Raw genomic sequence first — 14,360 nt, forward strand, 5'->3', positions numbered from 1 at the left:
GGGTCATTCAACATGTTAAACAACAAAAAAAAGAAACCATCAAACAGTTTATTTGCACCAGGAACCATTTAAAAGTCACGACATTGATCCATATTGATAACATTACAGCTTCGATGTCGTTCTATAATAAGCTAAAGAAGATGCCACCTAATTCCTCTCCCAAGGTGACATAGAGAGAGCCCGAGTCGTAGTGGGGCCGGAATGACGCCCTATGCTTTTTATCAGGTCATATAAAGACATAGAAACTGTACTTTTATTTATTTCCTTTCCTTATGAAATTGGCAAAGAGTACAGGTATGAAAAGGAATGTTGCTGCATCCGTTTTTTCCACTAATGGACCATTTGGCTCATAATAAAATTATTATCTCCAAACAACGCAGGAATTTGAAGACGATGTTGAGACATGGCGAGGCAGCATCAGTGCCGTGAACCAGTGCGGCGATCACCTGGTGCAAGAGTTTCCGAATTACGAGTCGGGAGAATTGAAAAATTCCATGGCAGAAGTCAATGAGAGATGGACCAACATCACAAACAGGTGACTAAATACGCTATAACATGGATAGTTGTTTTTGAGAGAAGACGATTAGCTTATTCTGGCAGCCCCCACCTTTTTTTGTGAGGCCAGTTTTGGCTTCAGGATAGCTTACAATGTCGTCTCTTGCATTCTCTCTTTTTATGTCATGGCTTTCCTTCCCTTAGCTTTGTACCTAATATCTGAAGGCGCCCCATACTTTCCGCCCATTAGCCGCTGTTGTTTAGTCGCAATGTAAATTACACTATCGAGGTTACGTGACAGGGCAGCGCCCATAAAATAGCCTGTGAAAAGGCCCCCAAGGTGGGTGTAGGGCCCCCGCGAGCGGAGCTCGGTCTGGGGCGAGAAAGAAAGGAAGTGAACTGGAGCCTGTTCACAGGCTACCTTAAAAATGTTGGTATGGAGGGAGTTTTACCTAAACTGATAAAGAATAGCTCCCCTCCTAGTTCTGTACGAAAAATGTTTAATTTGCCGTGTCCACAGATCTGATTCCCGTAAGAAGAATCTGAAGGAGGCATTTGACCGCATGGTCCGCTTCCACGAAGACATGATTAACGCGCTAACATGGCTGACATCAGCGGAGTCTAAAGTGGCTGAGCTGGACAGTGCCGTGGAAGCTACAAGCACTGAAGAACAACAAGACATGGAAGCGCTACGAAAAGAACTGAAAGTAGGCGAATTTGCTTTTAACTGATTATGACGTTTATTCGAAATTAGTTTACTTCCACTTTTCCTTTCCACTAAAGCTTGGATTACACAAAAGCAAAAATTAACGCAGTTCAAACCGGCCGCGCTTTGATTTTCTAGGGCCTTGCCGAGAGCACATGAACGGCTTTGGGAGCAATTGAATTGAATTGAATTGAATTCAGCGAGGGGAAGGTTGACGAGATTATTTCTGTCTGTGTTGTTGTTGCTGTTGTTTTGTTATCTGTGGCATCCTTGTGGAGTAGCAACTTCCCCATCCTTACAAATTATGGAAGAAATCCATGAGGTTTAAAGAAGAAGTATCATGAAGATTTTAATATCTTTTGTTAAAAATGATGGAATAAGACCTTCAATCAGCTGTCAAATAATTGTAGAATGACGAGAGGAAAGAAATCAACTCAATTCTTGAAAGGAACAACTCGTGATCTGTTCTAGTGCATCCTGGAAACAAAAATGCGAGAACTTGTAAAACATTAGCCTGGCATTTTTCAAGTTTCAATCCATACCGGCCTACTCTGTCTCTGGCCAGAGGCACTAATCGACAGTTTTATTGCACTGGGGGTGATAATTTATAACAAACCAGACAATTATTTGTTTGTTTCTGCTGACAGACAAACAATTTAGGGTTTTGAAATGACAGCAAATTTGCATGATACTTCCCCTTTAAGTTGACAGGGTTAGCCTAAGGTATAATTCACTGAATAAATTACGCAACAAAACCGCCGTGGTGGATTCCAGAATTAGATTTCTTGATTTCCTTTGCAATTTCAAGTAAGTGTCGAAGTTTCTTATAGACTTGGGTCCTTTCAAAACACTCAAAGGGTCGTTAGAAAAATTTTTATGGAGTGGTGTTTTGTGTTGGCCTGAAGTGAAGTCAGTATAATACACATCATCTTGGTTTTCAGTCCCTTGAGGATGACATCAACGGACACCAGGAAATGTTCGCCTCCTTGAACGAAAACGGACAACTGATCATGGCCGAGATGGAGCCTGGAGACGTGCTCACGGCCGTGCAAGCCAAACTTGATGACATGAATGACAGGTGGCAATCACTGAACGTTCGCACGCTGGACATCCGAGACCGTCTGGAGGACACTGGTAGTGAGTGGCGTCAGCTGCTGATGGATCTGCAGGAGATTATCGATTGGATTGCACGTGCTGATCAGGAGCTTACACTACAGCAGCCAATAGGAGGAGACCTGGAGAGCGTGCAACATCAAAACGAGAACCACCAGGTGAGATTAGAGCGGTGTACCAGCTGACGTAAGATTTCAATCAGGCCCCAGTTGTTCAAAGGGCGGATAACTTTATCCAGTGGATAAGTCACTATCCAGCGGTGCAAATGTACTCCAAACAACACCTCTGGCAAGTTTTCCACGCAATCCCATACTTAAATTAGACAAACGTTTCTACTTTATACACAAATTATAGGGCTACAGGGAAATTCTTGCACGCATTTATTTGCCGCATAGCAACCTATTCAGTGGATAAAATTATCCGCTCTTTGAACAACCGGGGCCAGAAATATAGTACTAGGCCTCATGCCGATAAACCATAGATGCTACGTTTGGCAGTCCATTGAAATGCGTTACACAGAGGAGTTTTCATTGAGTGTCGTAAAATCAAGCCAAAGTTATCATCCTGTCCCTTCTCAAAAAAACGCCAGCAACGCAGAGAAACGGACAGAACATGGCGGGGCACGTTGGAATTGTTTTAGACACTCGGGCCTTGAGAAGCTAAACCGACGCAAACACGAATTAAAGCTTTAGAAGTTCACGCATCAAGTGTAAGTTAATGAACTCGAAAATATCATTTTAAAGACAAGGACTTTTATTTCCCTCGATCAGCTGGGTTCCTTGTTTTTCAAATGTTGTCGTGACGTCAAAGCGTAACATTTCTATAGCAAAACATTACTTTCAATTCAAGTTCAAAAACGTGAAAATTGCTTCTCTCGATAGGCTTTCAAAGGGAAGCTTAATGTGAGGAGGTTGGTGGTTGACCGAGCTTTAGACTCTGGCCAAAGAGTCATGGAAGAGTATGAAGCTGAGAAATCCGCAGACGAGCCCAAGGATTCACCGCGGGCTCGCATTGCGCAGAATCTCAAACGACAGATCGATACAGTGAGCGAACGCTGGTCAATGTTGAGCCATCGATCAGAAGATTGGCAACAGTGGATTGACGAAGTGCTTAGGGTAAGTGCTTCCGTGCTTTTGCGTTTGGGGTAAGATGAGGAATAGTTTGTTGCACGTTCTTAGATGCTAGGGTAGGCGGAGGACTAAAATCATAAGATGAAGGCGAAAATAAAACGTGCGGGAATTCGCGCTCGCTTTCTGAATCAGCCGTTCGCCGTTCCCACTCTACGAGAGCCTGGAACAGCGTAGAGGAGGAAGGACGATTGTAATCGAGAGTTTCCCGATGTTTAATTTCGTATTTATCACGGTAGTTATTTGAACAAACGTCTTGGAGAATTTATTACAGACGTTTTCCTTAGAGGCCTCGTTTATTCAAGGGAGGTGCAATCATAACTTTTTGGGTATTAATTTTTAATTGTAAAGGCCAGCAGATAACTATAACACAGGCTTTTATTTGCATAAGGGGAACAATAACAGCGCCATCAACAACAACTTTATTTGCATTCCGTTTTACAGATGGTTTTGCCTGTTATAAACAAAAAATGTATGTAAGATTAAAATAGCAAATTATAAAGAGAAATCTACAAGAAATGAAACAACTTATTACGACAGGTTTGAAAAGACATTAAATGTAAATGACTCGATATATTAGGAAAATGAACTTCTACTCTCTTCAAATCTGATTTCTAAAAAAATCTGAATATTTATGCTTAATAATAAATTTGAGTAGTCTATGTAAAAACATTTGAACCAAAAAACCAAATCTGATCCAAAATTTCCAAGTATAGTAAGGTTGATAATTTCATTAACTTTACTTCGAAGTCCAAAAAAAAATTAAGTTTCACGTTTTACATGACTTGGTGTTCAGATTTTCCAGACAAAGCTTCAGTCACGGAAGATAGATCGCTGTTTATAGTCGAAGTGAGGAGTGATTATGAGCGCAAACTATAAGCCCCAAGGCCATTAAAATAAAGTATACATTTTCTAAAAGCATTAAAAACACACATTTCATTTCTTTAAGTTATTTGGACCCACAACGCATTAACAGGCAACGAAAGCGTATTTTTCTCCATCAGGAGGTTTTACATTTTAGGTTTATTGGACAACACGCTTACGTCAACACATACTTTATTGTATGGAACTTAATCTACACTTCAGATATTGATCTAAATTAGGGTGTCTTCGATTTTATTTTTTCTGAATTTTTAAAATTAAAGACAGCAGGTTTAGCGTGTTGTTGAAAACAATCATTGATATCTTGATCGATAATCAAAAGCACCCCGTTATTATCCACTACATGCCCTACTGCTCCACTCCTCCCCCGCCCACAAATTTTACACAGATTCCTCGTATATTTCATGAGAATTAACTCCTCAAAGTTCGGGAACCAATGTGAAATAAATTGGCGAGAAAAACCGGCCAGATGTTTTAGGGCGCTTTTAAAGGCTTGCAGTCTCTGGCAACCAGCTAATTCGGCATTTCATCGTATTGTTGGCGGCCCCAGTTGCAAGTTGAAACACAGAAACGTGCTTTTAAAAGCCTACTGATGCAAGGCGCCTCAACTGATGGAGAAAAAAAGTCGTTGCAGAAGATGAAAAGGGAGGGAAGGGGGAAAGGAGAGGAAAAGTAGATTACAATCCAGCATTTCGCCTCCTATTGCGCCTACCACAGTGATCAGAAAAAATAACAGATTTGAAGTTGAGATCCTGTCATTTGAAGTTTAAATAACGCTTTAAATTTTTTTTTTCCTGAAAGCTAATTTTGTTTTCCAGATTTAAAGTTGTTTCGGCTTCAGTAGCTCTTTAGTATTCCGAGTTTTTTCGCGTTTACTCTTGGATTTTCGTCGAGCAAGAACCTTCAACTATAGTAGACTCTGACCTCTGCACTTCTTGGTCATACTAGGAACTCCGTCGCTGGCTTTCAGATCGCCAAATAAATTTTGTTTAGGCATTGTAAAATGAACTCCTGGGAACTAAAATAGTTTAACCGAGATTGATAGAGGAGATCTTTGAGAAACAGAATAATTAATAATTAATAAATGAGAGGCCGTCGCAGTGAGCTACGCAACTTGAGCAGCTGCGCAATTATAGCGCGAAGGAAGCCACAAAAAATTTAGACCTGAACGGGATTCGAACCCATGACCCCTGCGGTTCAGTGCTCTATCAACTGAGCTATCAAGCCAACTGGGAGCTGTCATTATGTGAAGTCGTAATATACCCTTAGAGGTGATGAGACGAAAGTGAAATGTATATGAAACGCCCAACGAAATAGTTCTTAACTTATCAAAAATTTACAAACATCGCGCGCATTATTTTGGCATGTTGTAATCACTAAATCACCTGATTTAATGTTACCCGTCATGAATCTCGCATCTTCTGTTCCCATAAATCACGTCTTGGTTTATCGGCTCTTGAAGTGAAATAAATTTTCAGTATTTGATGGCCCATATTTTTCCAAAAAACACATTTGTATTTTTGGTGAAATCGAAAAAAAAAATGTTCACTTTGATGTTATCCGTGATATCTTTTTACCCCCTTGGGTGTTTGTTAGTACCTTTTGGGTGACATTCATGCATGGAAACCGGATACATTGATAACAGAAGGGTGTTTTTATAGAGGGGGCGTTTTAACAAGTACACATTGCACATTTTTCACTGGTTTTTCACTGGCCTAATGGTAACTGTGTTCCACCCGCAATTCGTCAACCATCATGGCAAGGTATCATTACATCTTTGGGCGGGTGGAATGCGGAAAGGAATGAGAGATTTGGGGAGGGAGGGCGGGAGGCTCACGGCTGAAATCGTTCCCGGAGAGTGGGGCGATTTAATGCTTGACCTATCTTTATGATTGTTTACTGAACAAACTACTTCATAGTGGCATCAAAACAACATTTTCAAACGAAAAGCAAACACCCCTCCTCAGCTTATAATTTAAGGGATCACAATGTTGGTTTATCGCCTCTTGTTTGAATTGAGTCATTAATTGTATTGACAAGTTAATGCTCTCGAGATACACTGCCAATCTATGACTTCACTACTTCGGTGTCAGCCTCTCTCGTCATATTAATCGCTTAAATATCGGATACACCTCCGCTTCAACTGAACGAAAACACTACTAGGTCACACGGTGGCCAGGCCGATCCACATCCGGCCGGCTTATAAATCAACGGGCAATACAGGTTCGTATTTCACATATCCTCTCTCCCGCGCAGTGTTGATTTCAACTAAATACAAATCAAATTGGGAAATCCAGAGATTGATTAAGTTTGGACTCGACATGGTAAGTGCCATCTATGTAGCGGCCTGGTGGGTACATTCGATAGTTTGAGTCAAACTAAATTCGAAGAAGGCGAGGAATGCTGTGAATTTTAAGTTGTTTTCGTTAGCAGATGCCATCGTACGAATTTCCAGCAGCTATCGTTAACGTTTTTTTTCGCGCGATAAATTCCTGCGTTTAGGCCAAATGTGGTTGCTTAGTTGATTTTGAACTGTTCTCAGTTGTTGTTCTGTCTGGGTGTCAAACATCTGCACTTGATCATTACACAATTTAAAGTTCAGTTACCTCCGATACTCGCTCTCACGATACAGGGCAAGTAAACATACTTAAAACCTGACCTTGGATTATAGTTTTATCGCCACCGGCCAGGGCGTGAATGAGAGCCATTACAACAATTTCTTACACGTTGTAATTCCACTTTTCTTGGCGTTGGGTTAGTTTCTGACGAGCCTTGCCACGGCGTGTTGTGAATTTCCGAGGCCAATCACACGCACAGCATAGTAAAACTTAAAACCCCGGCGAAACGTTCTTACATTGCAAACGCCGTCTTGGTCACATGGAGTGCTAATCGCTCTAAAATTGTTGAATCAAGAATTGTTGTACAGCAATGTTAGAACGTTCAGCCGGGGGTTTAAAGTAGATTCGATGTGAAATTGTGGTAATGGGTAGTATAGCGCTGTCTTTGCACTGGTTATTTCAGCAGATCATTGATCTGGATAAGGAAATAGAATACCATACTCCTATTAAATCGCGCTTTTCTCACTTCATGTAGCTAATGTTTCTTTCTTCACCTCGCTTTCACATCCATTTTATTCGCTGTACTTTCAACGCGCACATGGTGCGATGTTAGAGCACGTGTTTGTCATGCGACTATAGAATCATCTCCGGCTACCAGTTTCGAGTTTGTGGGGTAAACAAAAAGGCCGAATCAAACACGCGAGGGTTAGCCCATATCTCCTTCTTCTCAGTTATGCGTTCATTTTATATAGTCGATAAAACCCTTTTTCGTACAAGTTTGTCAAAATACAAATTTGCGCAAAATTTTAAATTTAGAGGTGATAGAAGGCCGAGCACTGTTCAATTGATCTTTTGAATGATGTCACTTGGTAGACTGAGCCACGTTTTCAGCAGAACCGTGGTCAAAACACTGCTCAATATCTATCAGATGTTTTTCGTACCCTAATATATTGATCATTCGTCACCCTTTATTTATTAAGCCCAAGGAATCTCGTTTTAATTTACCGATGCCGTGTTCGTGCTGTAAATATGAATTGTTTGCTAAAAATACCCAGATGAATTTAGCACGATTAGTAAACCAAATACTACGGCCAAGATTGGTGTTGACCTTTCGTGAGTTTTATGAAATAATCTGATATTTAATATGTGCGGTACAGAGGGTATGAACAGATTCTGTCACGCATGCAAGTGTGCGTGATTCTGTCACACTTGGGTCAGGAAACGAAAAAAAAAAAACACATGCACAAACAGATTGTAAACGGGTAGCCTGTTCCAGGCGTTTTTAGAAAGTTGAGAGCGGCGCAAAGAAAATTGCGTTGCGAAGGAATAATTTAAGCGAGGCCGGAGACTGGAAAGAGAAGGAGAGAGACCTTTTCCCAGTCTCTTCTCGTTTTTTACCGCTCTTCTCCTGTCTTATTCGCACGCAACGCGCCGCTCTACACTATCAGAACGCCTGGGACGTGCTACGTAATGGGTTTCACTAAATGTCCAGTCCAAAAAGGATTGAAACATATCTTTGCAGATCACTTTGCGGTCCTGCTAAATTTTGATACAGCCCCCCAAAAAGATTATTTTTTTTATCCTTCTCCGCGAAGCCGGTATGCAAAACTTGTCATGTTTTATTTCATATGGAGTTCGTGCGTGTTTATGTGTTTTTCTTGGTAAATGCTGGACTTATCTTAACGCTGCAGCTTGCAAATCCTTTAGTTTAAGCACTTCATGTATCCGCTTATAATTCAGTTGTCTTTCAAGTGACCACAAAAATTCTGGATGTTGGTAATATTTGTATAGTGTACAGACTACAACTGTCGGAATTACCTACTTCCTATCCGGTATTTGTGACCACTATTGAGATGGAAGTACTTTTTCTGTTGCCTGTTTAGAGCTTTTGAAACGTTCATTTTCGAAGGTAGCATGCGTAGTTCGTGGGAATATGGGCGAAAGAGCAGGGAAGCCGTGAGGATAATAGCTTACACCGCTCATGGCTTCCGTTTTCGCGGCTAACACAGCTCATGGCTGACGCCGCTCAGCTCCGTCGCCAAAACTTTACATTCGCGCGCGGACAATACCGTGAGCTACGCAGGCTGTTCTTGGACAAACCCCCATGCAAACAAGCCATGAGAGTGCTTTCGGACGTGATACTACTACTCGTGGTAAAAAAAATTGGGATTCCGGAAAAGTTGAAATAGTTTTAAAACCAAAGGCAGGAAATGTTTTCGTTTTGTTTGCGGAAATGTTTAAAATGTTTGTTTTAGCTGGCGAGGGAGCCTAAATCTATTTATGGACGAAATGTTTTTTTTTTGTTGTTGTTGTTGTTGTTTTTTGGTTATTTGATGTTGTTGTGGCATAGGCGAATATCAGGAAACCTGGCAGAAAGTGAACGCGCGTAAAATTTAGTCCTTTGCAAAGGTTGATAATGGTGCTCTACTGTAAATGGTTACACTTAAGGGGTTAACAGACATATTACATGAAAGGAGATTATGAAACGTTACTTAAGATATTTTGGCCACCTGAACAAACAGAGGGTATGATGTTTCGAGGAGAAAGCACTTATCAAGTTTAATCTCTTCCTTCTATTGTTCTGTGTCTGCCGGTATCGTTCAAGGGCTACCAGCTCATAATTCCCTTTTAAGATTACACTCTCGAGCACCCATTAGTTTAAAGCAATCTATTAAAGACGCGAGTCATCCACCGAACGTTATTGCTGCTGAATCACTTTCCTCTAAACCAAGAGTTGTCAAACTTGAGGATTTCTTCCACAGACCCAAAAGTTAGAACCGCCTTGTACGGCTGAACAAACGGCACCACAGGAAAGTACTGCTCAATAGCTTTAATTTGAATGGTCACACTTTAGGATTCGATTGCGCTTGTTTTAAGTGCTTGCGATGTAACTCAAGGTCGCAAATTGGGAATGAAATTGTTTAATGAAACCTTAAGAGGCCTCTTTATATTCCTCAGGTCTTATAAGTTACAAAGTACCTTTCTATATGAAGTATAACTTACTTTTTGCGTATTTTCATCTTCACAGAAATTGCAGCTGTTCCAGGACCAGATGGAGGAGATTGATGCGCGGTTGGTTGAGGCCGAGAAAGTTAAAGCGAGCTGGACACCAGTTCAGGATCTTGTCATCGATTCTTTGTCAGAACAGATGGACGACCTCAAGGTTAATATCAGTCATTACATTGCTTCATCTCTTGTTGGTTACTCTCTCTTGTTAGAAAATAAGTAGTTATTCCTTTCCTTTCATAACAATCGACTGACAGGCGTCACGGCGACCTTACATCTTAGTAGTTTCGTTTCTAGATTGTTGTTGTTTGTTTGTTTGTTTGTTTGTTTGTTTTTCAATGTAAACAATAAACACCAGCTTATATAGTTATCATTTGATAGAGTTTCAATTCTTGTTCGCTTTCAGTTTCCCGCCCTTGACGTTCTCTCCATTTGCCGTTGTTGTTGTGCTTGTTGCTGCTTTCCTTGAGAAAGTTTTCTAAGAATTGAAGGCTCTTTGTTTCTCTACGGGAACTTTACGTCCGTCGCCAGTGGACAAACCAGCCTTATTTAATCATAGCGTGCAGAATATTTGTTATCTTTTTTTTTGGCGTTTTTCAGGCGAGCGGAGGCAAGCGCAAGGCGAGCGGGCAGCGCGAGTGACGTGCGAAGGGAAGAGCAAAAAAACTTTAACCTCGTGACTCGTGCTCTGCGCTTGCCTCGAGCTTGTCTCCGTTCGGCTGAAAAACTCAAAAAATAATAATATTAATAACGCTTGTTCTGCAGTTTCCAAATTTGACCAAAATTCAGTTTCCAAAACAATTGGGTAATATAAAATTTTGGCTTATGTAGTAGCAAATCTATCCATATTGCATTGTTAGCATCCGGACCCTTCTACCGTACTCATCCGGGATATTTGTTCTTACTCAGAATCTTCAGGAGCGAATCGCCTCTCTTCAGAACATGTTCGAGACTCTGAGCGCCACGGAAAGCGAGCTGCGTCAAAAGAGCGTGTCACTCTCACCAACCCTGCAGAACAGGATTGACCAGTTATACCGGCGGTGGAAGCAGCTGCAAATTCAACTGTTGCAGAGACAACACGCTATGCAAGAAGCCTACTCCAGCTATGACATGTCCTCCATACCAGGATTACTCGGTCAGTGAAAAAGACTAAACATCAATAAATGATAATTGCTTATACTGTAAATCCGGAAATTATCGAACTGTTTCTTCTTTTCAGTCCAGGCTAAAAATGTCTCTTGCAACTTTGAAAACCTTTGGCCGTCTCCTTTTGTATTGTTAGTTTACTAGTAACAGGCCTTTCTGAATTAACAACCTCAAACCAATTTCGACTTTCTGTTTAGCAGCTGTGGGGAGGATATACATGCAGTTTGCTCACAGCGCAAGCATGTTTGAAAGCGATAAAACTGGAAAACTCCCTGAGGAAAGATCGATCTCTTCAATTTTGGGGAGAAATGATTATTTAGATCATGTGATCGGTCCATGAACGGTACACGTTCAAAATCCGAAAGTGGTAAAGATGTTGTTTCTAAACTCAAATGGAACACGTTTGTGTTTCGCGCATCAAAATAACTCAAGATTTTCTTGTTTGTCTGCAGGAAGTGTAGAGCCGCCCTGGGAACGAGCCGTGGCGCTCAACAAAGTTCCGTATTACATCAAGTAAGCTGGCGTTTCTCATGAATCCGTTTGCCGTAGTATTTGTTTATCTAGAAGTAACGTTATCCTCGAAGTCAGGATTCAACTTTGTCTAAATTGAGCGATGAAAACGTTCTAAGACAAAAGAAGTGTAAAACCTCGTTAACTCATAGTTTTAAACTTGGATTAGTGCTCTACGGTTTCCGCACAAACCGCGGTCCATGCGTCCACTTTGTTTAGCGTCTCTAGACAAGTTACTTTACGTCACCTTCTCTTTTTCCAACCAGTGTCTAAATGATACCGGAAAACAGATTACCTGGACCACGACATTTGCAAACCGTTAAACCGAGGGTCCTGTCTCACAACACTTGTTATTAATAATCTGTGGGACGTTAAAGAACCCACACACTGCTCGAAAAGAGAAGGGGACGTAGTCCCCGATGTGGTGGTCTATCTCTAGCTATGATTTCATCTGGGTTGGGTAGGTGGGTGAGATCAAAATATTGGCTGATAGCGGCTGCCAGTGGCATGCTGACGTCCGATCTCACCCCACAGAAGAATTGTAAACCGCCATAAGACTATGTGATTTGTGCGGTATATCAATTTCTATCCCATTACCATTACCAAGTTACTTTTTTTTTCGCTCCCCTTGGTGATGACTTTCTTTCTCCTCATGTGCTCTTGTTTGTTTCGTTTGTATTACAGTCACAAGACAGAAACTACGCAATGGGATCATCCAAAAATGACGGAGCTTTATCATCAAATCGGTGAGTCCATCATCTGACCCAGTCAAGTGAATTTATGTGAGCAAAGAGTGCATGTTACTTTATGGCGTTCAAGGATATGTATTACTGGCATTTTTGATCCCGTGAGAGACTTTCAATTAACATTTTTATTTACTTTCTTTTTCCTCTTAGCGGAACTGAATGACATCAAGTACAGCGCTTACAGAACGGCCATGAAACTGCGCTGCATCCAAAAAGCTTCAAGCCGTAAGTTCTAGTTACATTGTTTATATAGTGTGGATCGTTGAGGCTCGGTGGTTCTGACGCCTGAGAGACAATAGAGAGATTTAGAATCGCGTTATGACAAACGGCAAACGTGAGATTCGCGTTTAAGTTTTCTTGAAAAAATGAAATAGTACACAGATGAGAATAGTGCAAAATAGTTCTGACCTTTGATGCTAATGCAAAACTACTCAATTTTGCTGAGAAACTGAAAACAGCGAGCGGCAAGTGTAGAAGAAACATGGTCACGTGATCATTTCTGTCGTTTGCCGTAAGTAGTTTTAAATCTCTCTAGCGTTACGGGTTTACGGGACCCCACGACTCCACCACACCCAGGCTTGTGTTGGGTAGACCCCATTCCACCTTGGGAAGTTGGCTTATAGGGGGAGTCATTGTCACGGGGAATTAGTTTCATTTCAAAATCTCAAACACGTTTTTAAGAAACCTAAAATTAATTTTGTTATATATTACCACTTCGGTGTATTAAAACTGTGACTGAATGTGTCTGGCCATAGATGGGATGGGTTGGAATGGATTGCAACTTGAATTTCTCGCTTCTTCTATCCAAAATGCGCTAGAGCAGATCATGAGTTCTTCCTTACAAGAATTCAGTTGATTTATTTCCTTCGTTGTTCTCGAATTATTTTAGGCTGATTTAGCAACAGAACGGGAACGTCATTTGAGGACGCGAGAGATCGCGGAATAGTTCTCTTGGCGGGGCACGAGTCTATTTCGACTATATATGTGCATTCTTGATGCGCGTGCTGTTGTCAACTGACGTTCCCGTTCTGTTGCTAAATCAGCCTTTTGTAGCCAAGTGAAGGCATTTTTGTACCATTTTAACCAAAAAAAGGTCAAAATCCCCGTGGCCCTTCCCCTTTAAGAGACGGAACATGAGGTACTTAACATGACGAACATGACCCCAATAATCACACTTTTTATACTTACTTAATCTTCCACAGTTGATCTTGTCACACTGACCAACGTCGTCTCTTCTTTGGATCAACATAATCTTAAAAACTGCTCCAATGAAGTGCTAATCGGTGTTCCCGAAATAGTGAAAGTTCTCACGACAGTTTATGAGAACATCGATATCCCGGCGGACTCCACGATGATCAGCAACGAATTCTGTGTCGATCTCACTCTCAACTGGCTGCTGAACGTCTATGACAGCGGGCGCGTGGGAAAGATCCGTGTGCTGTCATTCAAAGTTGGTCTCGTTACCATGGCGAGAGCGCATCTGGAAGACAAGTACAAATGTGAGTGAATTGTTTTGTTGCTTGCCTTGTTCATTTGAATATTTTAGAGGAAGATTTAACGAGGGCCAGTTCGAAATAAACACTCGCGAAATGAGACCGATTTTTGTAGTTTACCGGTCAAGGCAAATTTCTCCAGTAAAAGTTTGGTAGTAAAAGTTCATTCATTACAATAGTAGTAAGGGGCAGGCATATAGCACACAACCAATCAGATTGCAGTCCCAGGTTGAAGACTGAATCGGAGGTCAATGTATTCCACTCTCCAGGGTGGGGTAAGTAGGTCAAGTAGTATAAATGAAATGGACAGTTAACATGCTTGGGGTAATTGTACAGAGTGGCAAATTTGAACTGTAGTGGACGTGTAATATGTGTCAAGAATTCTCAGCTCGAACGGCCGGAGCTGTCGTACTGGCTAAGTTATTTTGCGCTCAGCTTACTTTTCAAAGAGTTTTGAGTCAAAAAAAGTGCTGGTACTTGCGTCGCCAGTGGAAAGGCTCTGTAACAAATATATTTAGCTGACTAAAGTGTTAAGTAGGAGCTTTGCCATGCTGCAATGCGTCATGATAGGCGGTCGT

General features: G+C 41.3%; 1 protein-coding gene across 5 annotated transcripts in view; it reads left to right on the plus strand.

Annotated features, from left to right (window-relative positions):
- The window catches only part of LOC146483787 (dystrophin-like), an 86,912-nt gene that overhangs the window by 60,607 nt on the left and 11,945 nt on the right, over positions 1 to 14,360 (plus strand). For all 5 annotated transcript variants that reach the window (XM_085105927.1, XM_085105929.1, XM_085105926.1 and 2 more), the window contains exons 46-55: positions 381 to 535; positions 1,016 to 1,202; positions 2,143 to 2,472; positions 3,196 to 3,429; positions 9,910 to 10,044; positions 10,797 to 11,022; positions 11,486 to 11,546; positions 12,228 to 12,289; positions 12,440 to 12,514; positions 13,492 to 13,788. In XM_085105927.1, coding sequence (XP_084962053.1) covers positions 381 to 535; positions 1,016 to 1,202; positions 2,143 to 2,472; positions 3,196 to 3,429; positions 9,910 to 10,044; positions 10,797 to 11,022; positions 11,486 to 11,546; positions 12,228 to 12,289; positions 12,440 to 12,514; positions 13,492 to 13,788 — 1,762 coding nt within the window. The remainder of the gene's footprint in view (positions 1 to 380; positions 536 to 1,015; positions 1,203 to 2,142; positions 2,473 to 3,195; positions 3,430 to 9,909; positions 10,045 to 10,796; positions 11,023 to 11,485; positions 11,547 to 12,227; positions 12,290 to 12,439; positions 12,515 to 13,491; positions 13,789 to 14,360) is intronic.

The sequence above is a fragment of the Pavona decussata genome, unplaced genomic scaffold, assembly GCF_977016875.1.
Source record: "Pavona decussata unplaced genomic scaffold, jaPavDecu1.1 SCAFFOLD_38, whole genome shotgun sequence".
Lineage (NCBI taxonomy): Eukaryota > Metazoa > Cnidaria > Anthozoa > Scleractinia > Agariciidae > Pavona > Pavona decussata.